Source organism: Misgurnus anguillicaudatus, chromosome 12, assembly GCF_027580225.2.
Source record: "Misgurnus anguillicaudatus chromosome 12, ASM2758022v2, whole genome shotgun sequence".
NCBI classification, from domain to species: domain Eukaryota; kingdom Metazoa; phylum Chordata; class Actinopteri; order Cypriniformes; family Cobitidae; genus Misgurnus; species Misgurnus anguillicaudatus.
The window spans coordinates 18,688,853-18,710,079 of NC_073348.2; the positions used below are offsets into that span (position 1 = coordinate 18,688,853).

A 21,227-nucleotide genomic window follows, 5' to 3' on the forward strand; every position below is an offset into this window, starting at 1 on the left:
GCGTAATAGCACTTTTGGGAGTACTTCGACTCGCCTGAAAAGTCTGCTCCCCTTCTCACTCTCATAATGGGAGAGGGAGGGTCTTACTGCGCGAGTCGAAGTACTCCCAAAAGTGCTATTACGCTATAAAATGTAGCTCCTCTTTTAAATCCGCTTAGAAAAGCGCTACGTTTTATTTTGTACCACCAAACTTGCTCGTATAACTACTCGTCTTAAATAGGAAAAACGTTGATGTGTTTGGTCACTTCTAACTTTATCTCTGATTGGTAGCATTGAATGAATGGGGCTAAGCTAAATGCTATCGAAGCGTCGCAGCGCGCTCCAGCGCTTACGTGCACGCACACAGATGATAGAGGGATGTATCAACAATTCTTAGTTAAGGTAATAACATATTTTAATATTGAAAATGAGTAGACTATTCCTTTAAGTACAAAATTAGTGTGGGAAAACAAAGCACTTCAAGCACACCATGAGAGTGCACCACTTTTTCACCTGGGTATATATTAGAACATTTAAGTAGTTTTTTCAAACAAACCTTACAAAAACAATACTGGTGTGCATCTTGAAACAGAACAATGGCACTGATATATGTTAGGATATGTCATAAGGTTTTTAAGTTTTTAAACTTTCACATCAGCTGCTTTCAGATGGAGCGGCACCCACCACACAGAGCCGCAGCTCACAGACAAGAGAAGAAACATCACACTCATCATCGTAGGATTCAAGCGTGATTATGAATGCGATATTTCCCCTATTGTCAGTGAACTACGGCTCCGTGCAGCAAATGCCGCTCCATCTAAAAGCAGCTGATGGCGATTTATTACTAATCAAGGAAGCAGCTATGGTTCACATGCGATTTATCGTGCAGCCCTACCTTAAAGTCCCAATGAAATCAAAACTAAACATTTTTATTCTCTAAAGTGAAACTGCAGTGTTTATTATACACAATTTATCAGATGAAGTTTCAGCTAAATAGTTTGGACGGGAGCATCTATTTACTCCGCCCCTCCAACTGTCAGTCTGCTGCAAGTTCCATTTCTGAAAAAAAAAAACGACTTTCATATCCAATCAAAGCAAAGAGAAAAAAAGCCACGCTCCTGCTATTTCTCATGTCATATTCTGTTTCACTCAGAAACACAGAAGTAAAGTCGATCACGACTTCCGTTTCGCAGAGATTTTAACGCTCCCCAGTCTGACAAATTCCAGTGTGAATTCTCATGTGGTTCTCAAGACCTTTTTTTTGTTTGAAACTCTTTTTACACTTAAGACATGGGTATAGGCGTTCTCCAGTGTGCATTCTCATGTGAATCGTTAGATTAGTTTTGTATCTGAAACTCTTTCCACACTGAAGGCATGGGTATGGACGCTCTCCAGTGTGAATTCTCATGTGGAGCGTTAGGTTTCCTTTCTCTCTGAAACGCTTTCCACACTGAAGACATGGGTATGGGTGCTCTCCTGTGTGAATTGTCATGTGGATTTTAAGCCTATTTTTTTGTGTGAAACTCTTTCCACACTGAAGACATGTGTGTAAGCGTTCTCCAGTGTGAATGGTCATGTGGGTTTTAAGACTACTTTGTTGTGTGAAACTCTTTTCACACTGAGGACATGTGTATGGGCGCTCTCCGGTGTGAATTCTCATGTGGTCCTCAAGATGAGTTTTGTTTCTGAATCTGTTTCCACACTGAGGACACGTGTACGGTTTCTCTCCGGTGTGAATTCTCATGTGGACCGTTAGATTAGTTTTGTTTATGAAACTCTTTTCACACTGAAGGCATGAGTATGGACGCTCTCCGGTGTGAGTTCTTATGTGCTCTCTAAGGATACCTTTCCTTCTGTAACTTTTCTCACACTGAGGGCAGGTGAAAGGCTTTTGGGAAAAAGTGTTTTTCATCTGCAAACAACTAGATTGTTGTGTTATTACAGAATCATGTGATGATCCTGATGCATCTGCCAGTTCCCTTAGATCTAAAAATAAAATAACAATACAAGTATTGTGAGCCTGTCTGTGAAATCAAGACTAAAGTCTTATAATCTATTATTGAGATTATAGAGAAAAGTTTAATCTCACATTGATATTAATCTTTAACATGATCTTATTCAGTCAATATTGAAGATATCATGGTTGTAGTTTTACATCAAGTTCTTTACAGGCAGGGTCACCTTTATTTAAAAGTTTTTCTGCTATTCTTGTTTTCAAAACCATCTTACCAAAATCTTAATAATATCATAGAGGGTTTCAACTGTAATGTTTCTGAATCATTATTCATTAATGTAGACTTAAGTATGGAAACCAACCTGTTTGATCCTCAGTGTCTTCATTACTCATTTTTCATATGATGAAGCTGACCTTCACTTGTTAAATAATAGCAATTATTCCTCTAATAATTTGTGAAGGGCTTTACTGAAGATAAAAAATATCTTGATCCCCATGTGGTTCGATGAAACAGACCTGTCAAAACAAATAAATACCTTTTTATACAGAACCCATACACAATCAGACTACACTATGTAGTGGGACAAGGTGATTGACAGCTGTGTTCACCTATTGGAGAGTAGGGCTCTCTATTTAAAGGCTGATTGGCTGAAGCCGTGTATGTGGAGCGTGCGCTGCTGGAAGCGCGAAACACGGTCGGTAGGACGTGGGCTGCTCGGAGGAGAAGGAAAACGAAAAAGGTTTGGAGTTTGGTGGATTATTGGCATAAACCGATTTGTGACTGAGTCTGGATTAGATTTAGGGCATGAGTGACGAGGATATGGAAGAGGATAGTTTGTCCTCTGAAGTTTGGAAAGTGTGGACGAATCAGCGAAGTGGGGGGAGAGGAAGAGGAAGAGGGAGCGGAGGTAGTACTTTGCGGTTTGATAATGCGGGTAGTTCAAAAGAGGAAAACAAGAGGAAAGATCGTGAGGATGAATTGGGGGAGAGGGAGAGAGATATAAGAAGGAAAGTTGTCAAAGATCCTGTATCAGATTTAAAATTGATCATTAAATTTAAGGAAGGTAATGATGTTAGGGATGTTGGTTTAATTGCTTTGACTACGGGGTTGAAGAAGGCTTGTGGGGAGATTGAAATGGCTAAGGTATTGAGGGATGGAAGTTTGCTGGTTAAGTGTAAAGACAGCGGACAAAGGGAAAAAATAATGAAAGTTCAGTCTATCTGTAAGAAAGAAATAGCTGAAGTAAGAAGATTTGGTGAACGTGGAGCCAGAGGAGTCATTTCAGGAGTGGCACTTGGTGAAAATTTGGAGGATATTAAAAAGAACATTAGAGGAGGGACAATTTTGGGAATTAAAAGATTGTTGGCAAATCGGGATGGGGAAAAAGTTGAGAGTACATCAGTGCTTTTGGAATTTAGGGAGCAGCGGCTACCGGAAAGGATTATGGTCGGGTTTATGAGTTTCTATGTGCGTGAGTACATACCTCCTCCAATCAGGTGCTTTAAGTGTCAGAGGTATGGTCATGTAGCTGCAATTTGTAAAGGTAGTCAGAGATGTGGTAAGTGTGGAGGTAACCATGAGTATGGTCAGTGTGGCGATGGAGCGGTGAGGAAATGTTGTAACTGTGGTGGAGATCATACAGCCGCATATGGTGGTTGTCCAGCGAGGAAAAAGGCTGTAGTTGTGCAGCAAGTAAAAACAAATAAAAACCTCTCGTATGCTGAAGCTGTTAAAGAAGTGGATAAGGAGAAAAGACAGAGGGAAACTATGATTAACTCAGAGAGTTTAGTGCTATTTATAGCATATGTAATAAATTGTACTGAACAGGCTAAAAACAGGACAGAGAAAATAAGAATTGTAGTGAAGGCTGCAGCAAAATTCTTAAATCTTGCTAATTTATCTTGGGAAAAGATCTATGCTGACTTGAATAGAGTGGGTGAATCCTCAGAGTTAGTATCAGCATCACCATTGATAAGTCAAACTTAGTGATCTTACAATGGAATGCTAGAAGTCTCATAGCTAACGGACAAGAATTTAAAGGTTTCATACAAATTTTAAATGATAAGCCTGATGTGATTTGTGTTCAGGAATCCTGGTTAAAGGATTCACTTGATTTTGTAATTAAGGGTTACACTAGTATTAGGAGAGATAGAGTGGGGGGTAATGGTGGAGGGTGTGTTACTTTTATTAGGAGGGGATTACAATATAGAGAGCTAAAGAAAGGTGATGATTTGGAATATATAAGTATTGAGATATGGACTAAAGAAGGTAATGTTAGCGTGGTTAATTTTTATAATCCTTGTAAACAGATTGAGTTAAAGCATTTGGAAGAGATTTGGGAAGGTTTGTGTGGTAAGGTCATTTGGTGTGGGGATTTTAATGCGCACAGTTCACTGTGGGGAGATAAGAATGACCTAAATGGTAATGTAATAGAAGAGTTTTTAGATGAAAAAGAACTTGTATGTTTGAATGACGGTTCTTATACGAGAATTAATGTTGCAAGAGGCAATGAATCTGCTATAGACCTCACAATAGTATCTCAAAACTTAGCAGGCAGATGTAGCTGGGAGGTACTGGATGAAAGTACTTTGGGCAGTGACCATTATCCGGTATTGGTTCAGTTTGAAATTGAGCTATTAAGAGAGCAAATAGTAAGAAGTGGAAGATGGATTTTAAGAGAAGCAGATTGGGAAACATTTTCTAGTAGCAGTGAGAGTAGTTTAGTGGAGATTGGAGATAGTGGCAATGTTGACTCTATGTGTTATTCAGTTACAAGCAGCATAATTAGAGCTGCTGAGCTATCCATTCCCAAGTCAAAGACGGGTAGTAAAGGAAAGATTGTACCTTGGTGGTCTGAGGAATGTGGTAGGGCTGTTAAGGATCGAAATAAGGCTTTTAAAATTGTAAAGCAAACGCTAAATTTTGGAAACTTGATTAAATATAAGCAGTGTCAAGCTGTGGTGAGGCGCACTGTCAAAAGTGCAAAAAGGGAATATTGGAAAAAGTTTTGTGACTCAATAGAGAGAACAACTCCAATTCAAAATGTATGGAACATGATTAAGAAGATGAGAGGGAATGGGAAGGAGTTTGAGTATCCGGTTATGATAGATGAGGAAAGAGTTATCACAAAGAGTAAAGACAAAGCAGAGGTCATAGCGAAATCACTGGTAAAGGTGCATAGCTCAGAGAACCTTACTCAGGAAGAAAAGAGAGGAAGAGAAATGACAATAAAAAAATACAGATATGTTTTATATGAGGAAACTGGAGATGGGGAAACTTTAAATACTCCTTTCAATTTACAAGAATTTAATAGGGCTCTAAAGAAGGTTGGAAAGTCTTCCCCAGGGAGGGATAAGATCTGTTATGTTATGTTAGAAAAATTGTCTGATAAAGGGAAGGAAGTGGTGATGAGTTTATTCAATAAAGTATGGTCAGAGGGAGTCATCCCAGCAGAATGGAAACTATCTGTTATTATCCCTATTCGAAAACCTGGAAAAGATGCAAAGAGCCCAAGTAATTATAGACCTATAGCATTAACTTCGCAAATGGGTAAAATAATGGAAAGAATGGTCAATGACAGACTGGTTTACTGGTTAGAAACAAGAAACCTTTTACATAGTTATCAGAGTGGTTTTAGGAAAGGGAGGGGGACTATGGATCCAATAATTGCTTTGGAAGATTCAATAAGGAAAGCGCAGGCTAATAGGGAAACAGTTTTGGCCATATTTTTTGATGTTGAAAAGGCCTATGATATGGTATGGAGGGAAGGTCTTCTTATTAAACTAAGACAGATGGGAATTAAGGGAAGAATGTTCCAATGGGTTAGTAACTTTTTATCTGGTAGACGAATTATAGTTAAAATTAATGAGGAATATAGTACTGAATATGTAGTTGAAAATGGTACACCTCAGGGTAGTATTATCAGTCCAATATTATTCTTGATTATGATTAATGATGTTTTTAAAAGCGTAGAGAGATCAATTAATGTGGCATTGTTTGCAGATGATGGGGCTATGTGGAAGAGGGGTAAAAATGTTAACTTTATTGTGAAGAAGATGCAACAATCAGTGGATGTGGTCCAAAAGTGGGCCCTTGAATGGGGATTTAGAATATCCATAGATAAGACTAAAACAGTATTTTTTACCAGGAGAAATATTCCTCAAGATTTAAAACTGAAGATATATGGTGCAGATTTAGAAAGAGTTGATTGTTTTAAATATTTAGGTTTATGGTTTGATAAAAGGCTTACCTGGTCTGTACATATACAGAAAATGATAGAAAAATGTAAAAAAGTGTTAAATGTGATGCGATGCTTGCGTGGGGTGGATTGGGGGGCAAATAGACCAGCCTTAAGAGCTATTTACATTGGCCTCATTAGGTCTGTATTTGACTATGGATGTGTAGCTTATAGATCTGCAGCTAAGTCTCTTTTAATGAGATTGGATGTAATTCAACATAAAGCATTGAGGCTATGCTGTGGTGCTATGAAGACTACCCCAGTTAATGCAATTCAGGTCGAGATGGGTGAAATGCCTCTGTATATCAGGAGGGATCAGTTAACGCTGGTTTATTGGGCTAATCTTAGAGGGCAAAATGAAGATCATATAAGTAAAACATCTTTAAGTCATTGTCAAGAGAGAGAGAAGTCCAAAAGTGGAAGTTTTGGGTGGATTATATCTCAAAAGATAAGTGAAATTGGTCTTCAGTTGATTAATGTGTGTCCAACAGTGTCTTATCCAACAGTTCCATTGTGGATATTGAGAAACCCTGAAATTGATTTAGATCTTTTAGAGTTAAAATTGAGTGAGGAAATTAACAGTGGAATAGTAGAACATTATGTTAGAGATGTTTATAGAGACAAAATGTTGATATTTACTGATGCATCAAAGTCAATAGAAGGTAAAGTTGGTGTTGCGTTTGTGATTCCTAGTCTCAATATTTGTAAAAAAGAAAGACTGAGTAATGATCTTTCAGTTTATACAGCAGAGTTACTAGCAATTTTTAATGCTTTGAGCTGGGTTGAGAGTAATAGACCTAGGAATGGGGTTGTGGTTGCTTCAGATTCAGTATCTGCATTGATGAGCATTCAAGGTGCCATGTCACAATCCAGACAAGATATTGTTTTAGAAATTGTACAGTTAATAAGTAGACTATTAAATTCTGAAATAATTGTCAGTTTTTTATGGGTTCCAGCTCATTTAGGAGTGCGGGGGAATGAATTAGCTGATAAGAATGCAAAGGAGGCATGTGAATCTCTTGAAATTACAATGAATATAAGTCATAGTAAGTCTGAAATTAAAACCATAATCAAATTAAAGTATAAGGGAAAATGGCAAAGTGAATGGGATAATGATATTTCTGGTAGAAAATATTACAGTATTCAAAAGTTTGTGGGCGAAGCAAGACCAACTAATAGATCTACTCATGAAGAAAACATTATCTCTAGGATGAGGTTTGGACACACTGGTTTGGCTAGTACTTTATTTCTTTTAAAAAAGCATGCTGATGGAAAGTGTAGTGTTTGTGATGCTGATGAGACTGTAGAACATGTTATAGAACATTGTATTAAGTTTAACCAGGAGAGACAGCAATTAATTCAAGAGATGGAGATAGAAAGTGAACATTTAAAAACAAAAGTAATTCTTCAGAAAAGATCAAGTGAAGTTTGTTATAGGTATTTGTTTAATTTTTTGGAAGAAACGGGTCTGATTAGGAGAATATAGAGTAGGTCATATGTATATAATAGTTTTTTTTTTTTTTTTTTTTTTTTAACATAGCTAGTGTTAAACATATCCAGACTCACACTCCATTTCGGTAGGTGGCGGTAATGCTTCCAAAAGTTGTTTGCCATCCGCCATAAAAAGAGAAGAAGAAGAAGAAGAAGAAGAAGAAGAAGAAGCCGTGTATGTGTCACGTCTGATTTCCCTCCCCTTGTGTCTGTTGACGGTCGTTACAGGTAAGCGTCCTAGCTCTTAGCGTATGGCTATTTTAATGTGTTGTGTGTGATTTTAAAACTAAATGTGAATTCTAGTGTGTGTTGGCTCCGATGCTGGTGCCTGTTAGCACTGTTCCATGGATTTTAAAAGTGCTAGTCTCTCCGGTTGACTCCCTGTATGCCAGGGCACTGGTGGCTGCCATGACAGCTGTATGCCAGTGTCCGTAAGGTGTCATGCCTGGCGTAAGAAGCGGTAAGTGTGCAACCTGCAACTTTGTGAGAGTAGTAATGTGTAGTCATAATGTTTACATCTGTATTCGCTTTAGGATTCTCCCTCTCGTTCCGGGCTGTGATTACCTCTTCGCGCTGTTTTTAGCGCTGCTATTCAGCTTGCAGTGCGCACGTGTTGACATCATTAAAGGGTGCTGCTGGTGTCCGGTCAACCTTTGAATATCGCACCATATAGTGCTCAAATCCATATGTGTTGGGGACATGAACGTTTTTGGTTTAAAGATTAAATGATGCTCTGAATGAGCTCTGTGATTCCCCTATCCAACCTCTTTAATTATTTTGTTTCTTTTGTTTATTTTTGTATTTATACTTTGTTTGCTGCACGTGACTCCTCATCGTTGTAACGTGCCCGGGTGTATGTGTGGCCTATTGAACCTAGTAACACACTGTGACAGAGGGGAGTGGTATGTGAAATCAACCCTCCTAATGTTTTATTGTCTCTGTTTGTGTATTGTATTAATGGTCACTATAGAGGAGTTGTGAGAAGTAGTTAAACCATCTATAAAAAGTGTTTATAATTTATGTTCTGTTAAGCGTCTTTAACTTTTATTTTTGGTTTACCGCAGGAGCTGGGGTCCCACGGGTGACAGGAATTTCTACGGTGGTGGTGCTTCTCATCGTGTGCTGTGTAACATCTTGTGTGTTTCGTAGTGTGATTTGAGTGCACTTTGGTGTGTGGTTGTGTGGAAGTGTGCTCTGCTCAAACTGAATTCTGTCCTCTGCCGTTGGGAGCCTCAGCCCTGCTGGTAACATTCTCTTTTATTTGTTTTGATTCAACCTCTTTGTTATAATTAAAATTGTGTCTTTACCCTTTAAGGGGAAAGAATGAGTACTTGGTGTGTCTTTTTAATCTTGTGTTTTTAAATATTTGTATTAATAAAATTATGTAACATTTTGCATTATACCCACGTCTCCTGCCTACTTTATTATAAGGGACCGAACCTGTGTCCTTCACCCATCATTTTGGGGGTAAATTGAGATTTCCCCGGGTGCAATTCCCGGGGTGGCGTAGTCGGAGTTCTTAAAATCTTAGGCTCATGTTCTCTCTCTAGCACCGCTCTGCTACAACTATAACATGTACCTTTTTTGTATTTTATTATCCTATTTGCACTTTTAGAGCGCCTTCAGTTGTGTAGTGGTGGCCACGTTTAGATTAGTTTAGTGGGATCCCAGGGTTGCCAGATTTGCGTAAAAATCTGCCAAATGGCCATGCAAAGCTACCTGTAAAATCGCAAGTCAGAAAAACTGAAATACTTGGCAACAGTGAAAGGTCCCTCTACATAGACATGACTTTTTACTTTGGGGAATTTTCATAAATATAATGCAGGTAAAAGTATGATATTTGTTTTACGGTATGATGGCACAAAATAAAATGTGACTTTTTTTAAGCGGATAAAAAATGAGAACTATATTGTATGGCGTAAGAGCACTTAGTTTGCAGCACTTCAACCTCTGGCGCAGTAACATCATCACTCCCCCTCTCACTGAGTTTGAGGGAGGAGGGGAGATCTTCACCATACAATAATTCTCATTTTTATCCACTTAAAAAAATTGCCATACATTTTTTATTTTGTGCAACCATACCTACTTGTGCAACCACTCATGTAACAGTCTTTAAATAGGGAAAACATGGAAGTGTTTGGATCCTAATGAATGAATGGGGCTAGGCTAAATGCTAATCTATTCACAACGCGCTGTGCAAAGATGTGGTGCACCATTGAAAAAAGATAGGTATGTATTCACTTGTCTAGGTAAGAACATAGTAAAATACTGAAAAACTGTGATGTTTTCCTTTAAATGCCAAATAGCCAGCAAACACAATAGACATATTTCCTTTTATTAACATTCATAATAAAACTAATCGGAAATTCGTTGACACTGATTCATGAGTTCATTTTTTAATCAACTGACCACTTTGAAACACGCTCCGAACGAAATTATGATTCGGGAAAAAAGTTTCAGTGCACTAACCTGTTTTAAACAAGATCCTGATATCCAGCAGTGTTTTTTACCTCCTTCTAAATTTCTGATACCCAGATTTATGCGTGTCGAAATCAGTCAGGCTGCGTCCGAAACCGCATACTGTATAGTAGGTACTGAATTAGATGAAGTACCTACTTACTTGGCGTTAAAACAGTAGGTAGCCTACTGTATAGTATGAATCCTGGTAGTATGAATGAGATTCGGACGTACTACATCTGCCATGTTGTTACATCACGTGACATACGTCGTCATCACGTCATGTCATTTTAGCGCGAAAACAGCCGCGTGCCTCTTCTTCTTCGTTGGATAACTCCTCGTCCGGGGCATCATGGGATAGCGAAGCGTCCATCTTATGCACACTGCAAAATCTAACCGGAAGTAGTAGGTCATCCGGGTACTTTTCGCATACTGTTTTTCGAATACTATGTATTCGGACATACTACTCGCCTCGCCTACTGCTTTTCGCGTACTATATAGTATGTAGTAGGCGGTTTCGGACGCAGCATCACTATCTTGTTCTTCTTCTTCTTCTTCTTCTTCTGATTTTGAATGGCGGATTGCAAACCAGCTTTTTGGAGCATTACCGCCACCATCTGGACTGGAGTGTGGATCAAGAGGTCAACCCACACTTACTTAAATCCTTTTTAATAACCCAGTTATCTTCAAGAAAGGAAACAAAAATTGAAAGCAAATGTTCTCTGATCCTCTTTGCAATAAAAGCTGTAAATTTAATGTCATCTGGCTCTCACTAAGTTGTGAGATCAATCTTTGTCTGGCTTGATGGTATTTAGGACAATACATAATTACATGCTCTATGGTCTCTTGACTATTGCAATATTCACACATTCCATCAACATGCTTTTTCATTATAAATAATGTTCCATTTAATCCTGTATGTCCTAGCCTCATTCTAGACAACACATCTTCTTCTTGCTTATTTCTGCATGTATTCCTGCTCTTCCCCACTTCTCTTTGGAATCTATACAGGTGTCTCCCAGACTGTTCATTATCCCACATAAACTGCCATTTTTCTTTTGTTTTAGCTTTAATTATACTTTTGACTTCAGCTTTACTGTACTCAACATTCACCTCTATATCAGGTAGTTCTGCTGCTTTCTTTGCACACATATCTGCCAGTTCATTACCTCCTACACCTATATGAGCTGGTACCCATATAAATGTAGTACTAATACCAGACTTAATCAGATTGTTCGCTAGTTGCATTATTTCATACACTATGTCCTGTCTTGTCTCAGAGTGAAGAAACTTAAGGCTTGTCAAAGCTGAACTGGAGTCTGAGGCAATCACCGCTTGCTTAGGTCTGTTGCTCTCTACCCACATCAAGGCCAGCCATATTGCTAACAGTTCTGCTGTATATACTGCCAAATCATCACTAATTCTTTTTGCAACTTAGTTTAATTGAGGGATAACATACGCAATTCCCATTTTCGTATCAGTCTTCTTAGAAGCATCAGTATATATAATAATTCCTCCTTTATATTTCCTTGAAATGTATCTCTGTACCATGTACTGATCCACTTCATTATCCTCTTTTTCCTCCAATAAGCCTAAGTCAACTGGTACCTCTGCCAAAAACCAAGGAGGAACCCCTGGGTAAACTACTGAAGGGCTTATTTTAAGTGCACTAATTCCCATTATTACTACCTTCTGCCTTATTGTCCATCCAAAACTTTTAATTAAGTCATTCTCTCTTTCTTGACATTGCCATAGAACTGACTGACTCAAATGTTTGTCACCATGCCCCCTCAATTTCGCCCAGTAAACAAGAGACAATTGGTCTCTTCTGAGATGGAGAGGCATCTCCCCCATCTCTACCTGAACTGCTGCTACTGGAGTGGTCTTAATTGCCCCACAGCATAGCTTCAAACCTTGATTCTGAATTACATCTAACTTTTTTAATGATGTTTTGGCAGCTGACCCATACACTATACACCCATAGTCCAATACCGATCTCATCAGCCCTGTATAAATGGATTTCAAAGCAGTTCTACTTGCACCCCATTCTACTCCACGGAGACATCTCATCACATTCAATACTCTCTTGCATTTTTCTATAATTTTTTGAATATGCATTGTCCAAGTCAGTTTTTTATCAAACCACATACCTAAATATTTATAAGCTTCTACTCGTTCTAATTCCATTCCAGATAACTTGATTTTTACATTCATACTTATTTTCTTCCTAGAGAAGAATAACGTCTTTGTTTTGTCTATAGAGAACCTAAAACCCCATTGACAGGCCCATTCTTGGACTTTGTTTACTGCCTGCTGCATCTTATCCCGTACAAATTCTATATTTCTTCCCTTTTTCCACATTGCTCCGTCATCTGCATACAACGCTACCCCAACTGAATTTTGTATATCCTGAAAGATATCATCAATCATTATTGAAAATAATAGTGGACTGATAATGCTTCCTTGTGGGACACCATTTTCCACACTGTAGCTCTTACTTAGTTCTCCATTTACTTTAACTTGTATTGTTCTGTCAGATAAAAACCCTTTTATCCACTGGAGCATTCTTCCCTTTATTCCCAATATTCTTAACTTAATTAGCATACCATCTTTCCACAACATGTCATACGCTTTCTCGATATCACAAAATACTGCCACTACAGATTCTATCTTGTTCTTGCACTGTAACTTTACTTTTAATTACAACTTCCCAATAAACTAAATTCTGGCTGGCTGAATCCGAAATCGCATACTGCCATACTATATAGTAGGCAAAAAGCAGTAGGCGAACGAATAGTATGTCCGAAACCTCAGTATACGTAAAAGGGTAGGCGAGAATTAGCGGGATTTTGGACTATTTCTCGCGAGATTCAGAGGCACGTGTACTTAAGTATTGTCCGAAACCGCCTACTTACTGAAAATGTAGTAGGGGAAACAGCACGTGAACAGAGTAGTACGTCCGAATCCTCAGTATCCATAAAATCAGTAGGCGAGAAATCCCCGGATGCCCTACTGAGTCCGCCCCTATTCTGAAGCGTGCATCGGATGGACACTTCTATCCCAGCTTTCCCATGATGCCACGGGAAAACAAAGCAATCGACCGGAGACCAACCAATCGGGTGATTTTGATACGTTACTGAAGACTTAAAATTTAGTCTTTAATATTAAATTTATTCTTTTATTAAAATTTATTATTTTAATATGATTTTATTATTATATATTATGTATCTGTATTATTATTCTTTATATTCATAATCAGTTGTGTTATCTTATGGAGTGTTAAATGCATGTGTTTGAATGCACGAGACTATAGATAATATGGATCACATGTCAGGGGATTGAAAGAGGGTAATACACTTCATTGATAATGACATGTCAGATGTGTACAGTTTGCAAAGCACCATAGAAGTATACACTAAGAATAGTATCTTAATATAGGAGTGGACTGTGCCATGTGTTAGCATGACATATATGTTCTATATTTGAGATGCTTAAGCAACATGTTTTTCTACCTTACATGGAAGTCTTTCTGTGATGTATAAAAGCTCAAACCATACTGTACCACCGCAGAGAAACTGAGGGATGACGGGGTGAAAGGAAGGAGAATTAAAGAAATGTATTGGCTGTCATAAATAGAACATCTTTACTGGTTTCTCTCCTGACATATATATATTAAAGATTTTTTCTTGGCAAGACAATTGGTGTCCGGATCCATGAATCAAATAATAAAGGGGAAAAGGCTTAATTCCAAGTCTACAATTTGGCGTCACGAACAAGGATTGCATCTTCAGGCATTTGTCTCAATCATTTCAGGTAAGACTTTATTTTATTTCAAAATAATTATAAGTCTGCCTGATGATTGGACTTTGACTGAAACTGCTTAAAAGAACTGTGTCATTTAAACATCAGTTGTGTTGCCAATGAATATATGTGTCAGTAATAGGAAAATAATTTAAATAATATAAATTTGATGTGGCTTATTTGAGTTGCTCTGATCAGTAAACCTCTAAAAAATATTGAATGAAGCTGGGGTAGTCTTTTCTATGTTTGAAAAGACTTATAAAAAAGTGGATCTTTTTTAGAAAGAAGACCATTTAGTCAATATATTGGGATAGCTGTAAGGCGATTTAGCAATCAGCTGTCATGACTGGGAGGTGGTTGGAATATGGCGAGACTGTAAAAACGATGGCAGAGTAATCTCTAAAATATTTCCAACACACCGAAGAATCGTTTCAGAAGGAAACGAGGATAGTGTGACAGTGGTGATTTATTGCGATTTAAAGTGGCGGGTCTGTGCTCCGAGTTAGTGCAGTGCAGTATAGAAGATACGAAGAAACCCTAAAACGTTTAAATACGCTGGGAATTGAACCCTTAGAAGAAGGGAATCAATTAAAAGGAGCTAGAATCGCGTGCATTTCAAATTTGACAATGAAGCTGTTCAGTGTTTAAGGAGGAGACTGATCTGAGAGCAACTTGGAAAAATTTTAATAAAATAAAATAAGGAAAAAATAGAAGAAAAAGGAAATATAAAATTGATTTAGTTACTTATAAACAATTAGTTGATTTTATTTTGTTTTGTTTATTTATTCCCCCTTCTTTGTTCCTCGAGTAAACTAGAGCAGGTTAGAGAGAAGAGAAGCAGAGAGAAGCTGAGAGGCTCCCCTGAAATTCACACACACGCACACACACATATAAATAGCCTTGCTGCTGTTGGGGCCTCCCTTGGAATTCACACACACACACACACACACACACACACACACACACACACACACACACACACACACACACACACAAATAGTCCTGCTGTTTTGAACATACAAGAGACTGAGGGACAAATAATTTTGCAAGATGGCAAGTGCCTGTAACAGCAAAATGATATCTGTTTGGTATTTGGATAAAAAGAAGAAGAAGCAAACTAAGTTTTTAAAAAAAGGACTGGATATCAACGCATCTATGGATGTGCAGCTAAGCTGGTTCGAGTCCCAAAAAGACTCTATCAAGACAAAAGTATTCCCAATACTGGCTGCTAGTTGGATTGTGAAACAAGGAGGAATTTGTTGTGGCATTAATGGGTGTCCAGTTTCACTTGTTGAAGCAATGAAGCCTCAAGTTGAAGCATATAACAAGTTTAATAAAATAATGTATATTAAAGGTTCATTTAAAGAAGATGATGATGATTCATTTGATCCAGATTGGACAAATATAATAACTGAAGCTGAAAGGAAATATTCACAAACACCAGAAAAATCCACAATAACTGTAACACCTCCTCCTTACAACCCAACTTATCCAACATTGCCTGAACAATATAGAAGTTCTTCTAAACCTCTGATGCAGCCTCAGGCTTCAAGATCAAATGAAGGTCCAGTTGACAAAATGTATATTGCATCTGCACAAGCAGCTCCAATAATAATGAGATCTAAATCAGCCCAGCCAAATAGAGACATGCTACGATGTACACCAGCTCGTGATAATGGATCTGACTGGGGTGATGAGACAAGAGATGATGACATGATCACAATTGATAAAATCGGTCCTGAAAGTTCTTCACCTGCAATTAAAAGAGAAGAATCTGAAATGATGACAGAAGAGAGACCATTCACACCAGGAGAACGTCAAGCCATTCTCACAGCCCTGCCTCCTTTAAAGAGACAAGATCCAAACACAGAGTTTTGGAGAGAATTAGACTCTCTGGTTGAAGCACATCAAATGACATTAAGAGATATACACACTATTGTTAAAGCTAAGATTCCAAGAGACAGATGGGAACGCTTGCCAGCTTCGATAACAACAGCCCAATGGATGGATTTGTGGGTTGATGGCCAGGGACGACCCCTGGGTCTTTGGCAAGCATTAGATGGGTTCCGAAAAGAAATCCAAGAAATCTTAGGCAGCTGTAAAATTCCTTTCACGTCAGTGACATTGATTAAGCAAAAGGATGATGAATCTCCAGATGAATATGCTCTACGTAAGTGGAATGCTTATGAGAGATGGGCACTCTGTGCTAAGAAACAACCTGACAGAGATGATGTACAGTTTACCGACACACTTGTGGATGGACTGAGTGCAAAATACCAACAAGCCTTGTTACTTGGAGTCAACCCAGGTGAGACATTTGACCAAATTATGCAATGGGCTGGCCGCCTAGAGATGGCTATGAGATCAAACAAGGAAGAAGGAAACAAGTCATATCGAAGAGGAGTGGCGACAGCTCAATACAACATGGACACAAAGAAAAAGCTGATTGTTTGTCTCAATTGTGGAAAGCCTGGCCACGTTAGAAAAGATTGCTGGGCTAAAGGAGGTGGATCAGAAGGTCAAGGTCCATCATTTAAACAGGTCAGTGTGAAAAATTATGATGAAAACTCTCAAGGGAAGACATGGACTGAAGCACAAGTTCGTCAGCTCATTGAGGGAATTATGCGTCCGCAATAGCAACCAGCGGCCCCCTGTATTAATAAGAAAAGAGACAATCGCCTTTTCATCAATGCATTAATAGGGGGCCACCCATGTGACATTTTGGTCGACACAGGAGCAGCAATTTCAATAACAGATCTGAAACTACCTACAACAAATGAAACTATGGAAGTTGAAGGAGTTGGAGGTGGTATCACAAAATTTCGCAAAAGTATACAAGTTCCTCTGCAAATACATGAAGATGAAGTCTTATGGACATCTTTCTGGGTGGGACCGAATTCACAAGGAAGCCTTATTGGCATGGACATCCTTCCATTGTTAAACATGATCATATTCACTGACAGCCGTCAAATCACTACAACAGCTGGGATAATACCACATGAAGATCGTACTTGTAATCTATGGTCTGTTGGTACAGCAAAGCCAATTATTAGAGACTGGGGAAAAGACGGTGTGTGGGGTCTTCTGTGCAGTTTATATCCAGATGTTTGGGCTAAACACAAATTGGATTGTGGCAAAGCCAACATTGACCCCATTGTTATTAAAGGACCAATACATGCCCCTCATAAACAGTACCCCATCCGACCTGAAGCAAGACAAGCCGTGGAAGAGATAGTGGCAGACTTGGAAGCTGAAGGAATTATCAGACAGGCTTCATCAACCACTAATAGTCCTGTATGGCCTGTCAAGAAATCAGACAACTCATGGCGATTAACCATCGATTACACAAGACTTAACAGTGTAACACCAAAACCGCATCCTATTGTAGCCAATCCTGCCACCATTCTGAATGATATTCCAGGAAATGCAAGAATTTTTACGGTACTAGATGTACTGTCAGCTTTCTGGTCTATACCTATTGATGAAAGATCTCAAGAGAAATTGGCCTTCACAGTGGGCACAAAACAATATGTCTGGAATAGACTCCCACAAGGCCTTAATTTGTCTCCTGTTGTATTTCATAGAGCTTTGGACCAGTTCTTAACAGAGCAAAAAGCTGAAATTGAGAGTTCAGGAAGTGTTTGCCTTCAGTATGTTGACGACTTGTTGATTGCAAGCCCAGATGAAAACAGCCATCTATTTGCTCTGAATGTTGTCCTACAAGCCCTTAGGAAAGGAGGATTCAAGGTCAACCCCGACAAAGCACAGTTGGCCAAAACCAAGGTGATCTACTTGGGCCAAGAAATATCTGTCAAGGGGAGGAGAATGACAACCGAGCGTGTAGAAGCATTACGACAACTTCCAAAACCTCTAACAGTTACAGGAATGCGGAAGGTGATGGGACTTTTCAACTACTGTCGTCAGTATATACCTGATTTTGCCAGCATCACTAGCCCCCTTATCGACCTGTACAAGGGAGGAAAGCCTGGAGTGGAAAAGATAAACTGGACACCAGAAGCTGAGGAAGCGTTTACTTCTATGAAAGAAAAACTGACTTCAGCCCCAGCTTTGGGACTTCCTGATGGACGGTTGCCATTTCATTTGTGGACCAGGGTGGGAGATGAGACGTATTCAGCAGTACTGTGTCAAAAACCAGGTGATCGATACAAACCAGTTGGATACTTTTCCACAAAAATACCTGTCACTATGATTGGTCAACCACGATGTATACAAGCTCTCGATGGTGCCACATGGGCAATGGATGCAGTTGAAAATCTGATAGGAGCACAAACTATCATATTGCACACCCCACACAGCATAGTGACACTGTTGAACAACACAAACATCAAGACCATAACTGACGCAAGAAGAGCAAAATGGGAAGCAACTTTGTTAAACAAGGATTTGAGAGTGGAAATCATCAGGGACACTTCTCTTAACCCTGCAACAATGATGCTGGAACCACATGAGGGAATACCACATGAGTGTGAAAAACAAGTAGAAGAAGATAGTCTTGGTCCAGTTAATCCAATCCCTCTTGAAAACCCAGACAAAGAGTTATGGGTCGATGGATCTAGTTACTATGTCGATGGAAAACGACATACTGGATGGGCTGTAGTGGAAGCTGATGGAACTGTTGTAAAGAAAGGATCTCTTTCTGGACAGTTTTCAGCACAAGTAGCTGAGCTTGTAGCACTTACGGAAGCCTTTGAACTATCAGAAGGAGATCGAGTCAATATCTACACGGATAGCCGCTATGCCTTAGGCGTGGTCCACGACTATCTAGCCCTGTGGAAAAGACGTGGACTTATCACTAGCAGTGGAAGCGAAATACAACATGCTTCCATAATTCGTCGCTTGATTGCAGCTTGTCACTTACCTAGAGAAGCAGCCGTGATCAAAGTAAAATCACATCAATCTGACAAGTCCAAAGAAAGTCAGGGTAACACGGCAGCAGATGCAGCAGCTAGAGAAGCAGCTCTACTTCCTCTTACTCCTGTTACCTTGGTAAAGGAAAACAGCAAAGATAATCTTGAGCTCCACCTTCTGTCATATCAAATGGAGACAGATGAAGAGAAAGAACACTGGATAAAAGCAGGAGCAAAAGAAGATGATCAAGGTATTTGGAGAATTCCAACAGGAATTAATGCCTATCGGAACAAGAAGAGAACTAATGCAGCTGTATCATGGAAAAGTGCACGCTGGAGCAAAAGCAATGAAAGCTCAAATCAGTGAGACTTGGTGGTGGCCACGAATGATGAGAGACATTGATGATTACTGTAGAAGATGCTTGATCTGCATAAAAGCAAATGTGGGAAAATCTGTAAAGGTGCGAATGTCACATGCACCTAGACCTACAGGTCCATGGACACATCTGCAAATCGATTTCACAGGACCTTTATCACCCAGTGGAGGGTACCAATATATTCTAGTCATTTTGGACAGGTTTACTAGGTGGGTTGAAGCATTCCCTACGAAAACTTGCACGGCTGAAGCAGCAGCACGAGTAATGGTGGAGGAAGTCTTTCCCCGCTGGGGTCTTCCATATGAACTTGATTCTGACAATGGAACTCACTTCACTGGAAAACTGATGAAGGAAGCAATGAAGTTGATGGGGATTAAACAGAAATTCCACATTCCATATCATCCACAAAGTTCAGGAATGGTAGAACGAATGAACCGATCACTGAAAACATCTCTAACCAAGGCTATTCTGCAAACTGGCCAAGGTTGGCATAAACTATTACCTGCTATTTTGTGGAATTTGAGAGCAACTCCAAACAGAGTTACAGGACTAACACCTTTTGAATTAATGACTGGAAGAGCAATGGTTCTACCTCCTGATGCTCCACCACCTGCGGGAACAGGAGGAGATTCTACTTTGTTCCAAGAAAAGTTACGACGCTATCTCGCAATGCTGGACAAAGCTATTAAAGACAATAATAAGAAAGTGCGAGAAGCTCAACAGCAATGGGACGCAAAACACACCACTACTGATATTCCACATATTCCCGAGTTAGGCAGTTTTGTTATGGTCAAACGCATTGCTAGGAAAGGTTTAGAGCCTAGATGGGAGGGGCCATATGAGATACTCTTAACAACTGATACAAGTGTTTGCCTCAAAGGGAAGGGTGTAGGGACAGATAGATGGTATCATTGGTCACAAGTTAAACCTTGCTTAGTGAATGAACAAAATGATGATAATGTCTTATGGCCTGAAATTGAGCAATGTTCGTCCATTAGCTTTAAAGAATGGGAACAAAGAATTGATGTTTAATTATTTCTCTATTTACATTTCAGGAATCAATTCCATTTACATTGATTAGAGATGGTTGGAAATAGGAGATTTTAAACATACTACACAACCACATAACAATGCACACTTGCTTACTGATTTTCAACCCTAAGGAATAGGATGATTGGGGTTCATTTTAAATGCTTACACATAGTCGTTAATTGACACATAGTATACGGGGACATACCATGGGTTGGGTTTTTTTCGTTATTTGTTTTGTTTTCCTTTCCTTTCTTTTTCCATTCTTCTGTCCTTTCTGACTATCTCTTGGTCTGCAATTTCTTCTCCTCACTATGACTTTAATAGGTTGGCCACCTGGGAGTAATGGTGTGGAACTGACGGCCGTAGTTCCAGTGGAGGGAGATGAAGACTTAAAATTTAGTCTTTAATATTAAATTTATTCTTTTATTAAAATTTATTATTTTAATATGATTTTATTATTATATATTATGTATCTGTATTATTATTCTTTATATTCATAATCAGTTGTGTTATCTTATGGAGTGTTAAATGCATGTGTTTGAATGCACGAGACTATAGATAGTATGGATCACATGTCAGGGGATTGAAAGAGGGTAATACGCTTCATTGATAATGACATGTCAGATGTGTACAGTTTGCAAAGCACCATAGAAGTATACACTAAGAATAGTATCTTAATATAGGAGTGGACTGTGCCATGTGTTAGCATGACATATATGTTCTATATTTGAGATGCTTAAGCAACATGTTTTTCTACCTTACAAGGAAGTCTTTCTGTGATGTATAAAAGCTCAAACCTTACTGTACCACCCCAGAGAAACTGAGGGATGACGGGGTGAAAGGAAGGAGAATTAAAGAAATGTATTGGCTGTCATAAATAGAACATCTTTACTGGTTTCTCTCCTGACATATATATATTAAAGATTTTTTCTTGGCAAGACAATTGGTGTCCGGATCCATGAATCAAATAATAAAGGGGAAAAGGCTTAAAGGGCTGTCCCTCAGCACCCTGACTTCACGCACAGACCCA

The 21,227-nt window shown here is 39.0% G+C and overlaps 3 protein-coding genes across 9 annotated transcripts in view; 1 reads left to right on the plus strand and 2 right to left on the minus strand.

The window, feature by feature from the left end:
• LOC129447289 (uncharacterized) overlaps positions 1-21,227 on the minus strand; it is an 85,360-nt gene that overhangs the window by 12,639 nt on the left and 51,494 nt on the right. The window lies entirely within an intron of this gene.
• Positions 904-21,227, minus strand: part of LOC129447296 (uncharacterized) — a 40,180-nt gene continuing 19,856 nt past the window's right edge. The window contains exons 1-3 of one of the 3 annotated variants that reach the window (XM_073874068.1): positions 10,132-10,268; positions 2,296-2,449; positions 906-1,965 (exon numbers count right to left, since the gene is read on the minus strand). In XM_073874068.1, the coding sequence (XP_073730169.1) occupies positions 1,178-1,965; positions 2,296-2,326 (819 nt within the window). In that variant the 5' untranslated portion in view covers positions 2,327-2,449; positions 10,132-10,268 and the 3' untranslated portion in view covers positions 906-1,177. Of the gene's footprint in view, positions 1,966-2,295; positions 2,450-10,131; positions 10,269-21,227 lie in introns of those variants that run through there. The other 2 variants (XM_073874070.1, XM_073874069.1) reach the window with 2 other exon arrangements.
• Positions 2,643-9,218, plus strand: LOC141369035 (uncharacterized). 2 transcript variants are annotated; one of them, XM_073874058.1, is made up of 4 exons: positions 2,643-5,755; positions 7,753-7,890; positions 7,966-8,122; positions 8,196-8,720. In XM_073874058.1, the coding sequence occupies exon 1, from the start codon at positions 2,739-2,741 to the stop codon at positions 3,918-3,920; it is 1,182 nt and encodes a 393-aa protein (XP_073730159.1). In that variant the 5' UTR covers positions 2,643-2,738; the 3' UTR covers positions 3,921-5,755; positions 7,753-7,890; positions 7,966-8,122; positions 8,196-8,720. The 2 variants fall into 2 exon arrangements, 1 of the variants encoding a protein (XP_073730159.1); XR_012372538.1 differs by lacking the exon at positions 2,643-5,755 and adding an exon at positions 8,727-9,218 and having other exon boundaries at positions 7,791-7,890; positions 8,196-8,564.

Coding starts and splice junctions, on each gene's coding strand:
- LOC141369035 (XM_073874058.1), top strand. CDS start 2,739: ATGAGTGACGAGGATATGGAAGAGGATAGTTTGTCCTCTGAAGTTTGG.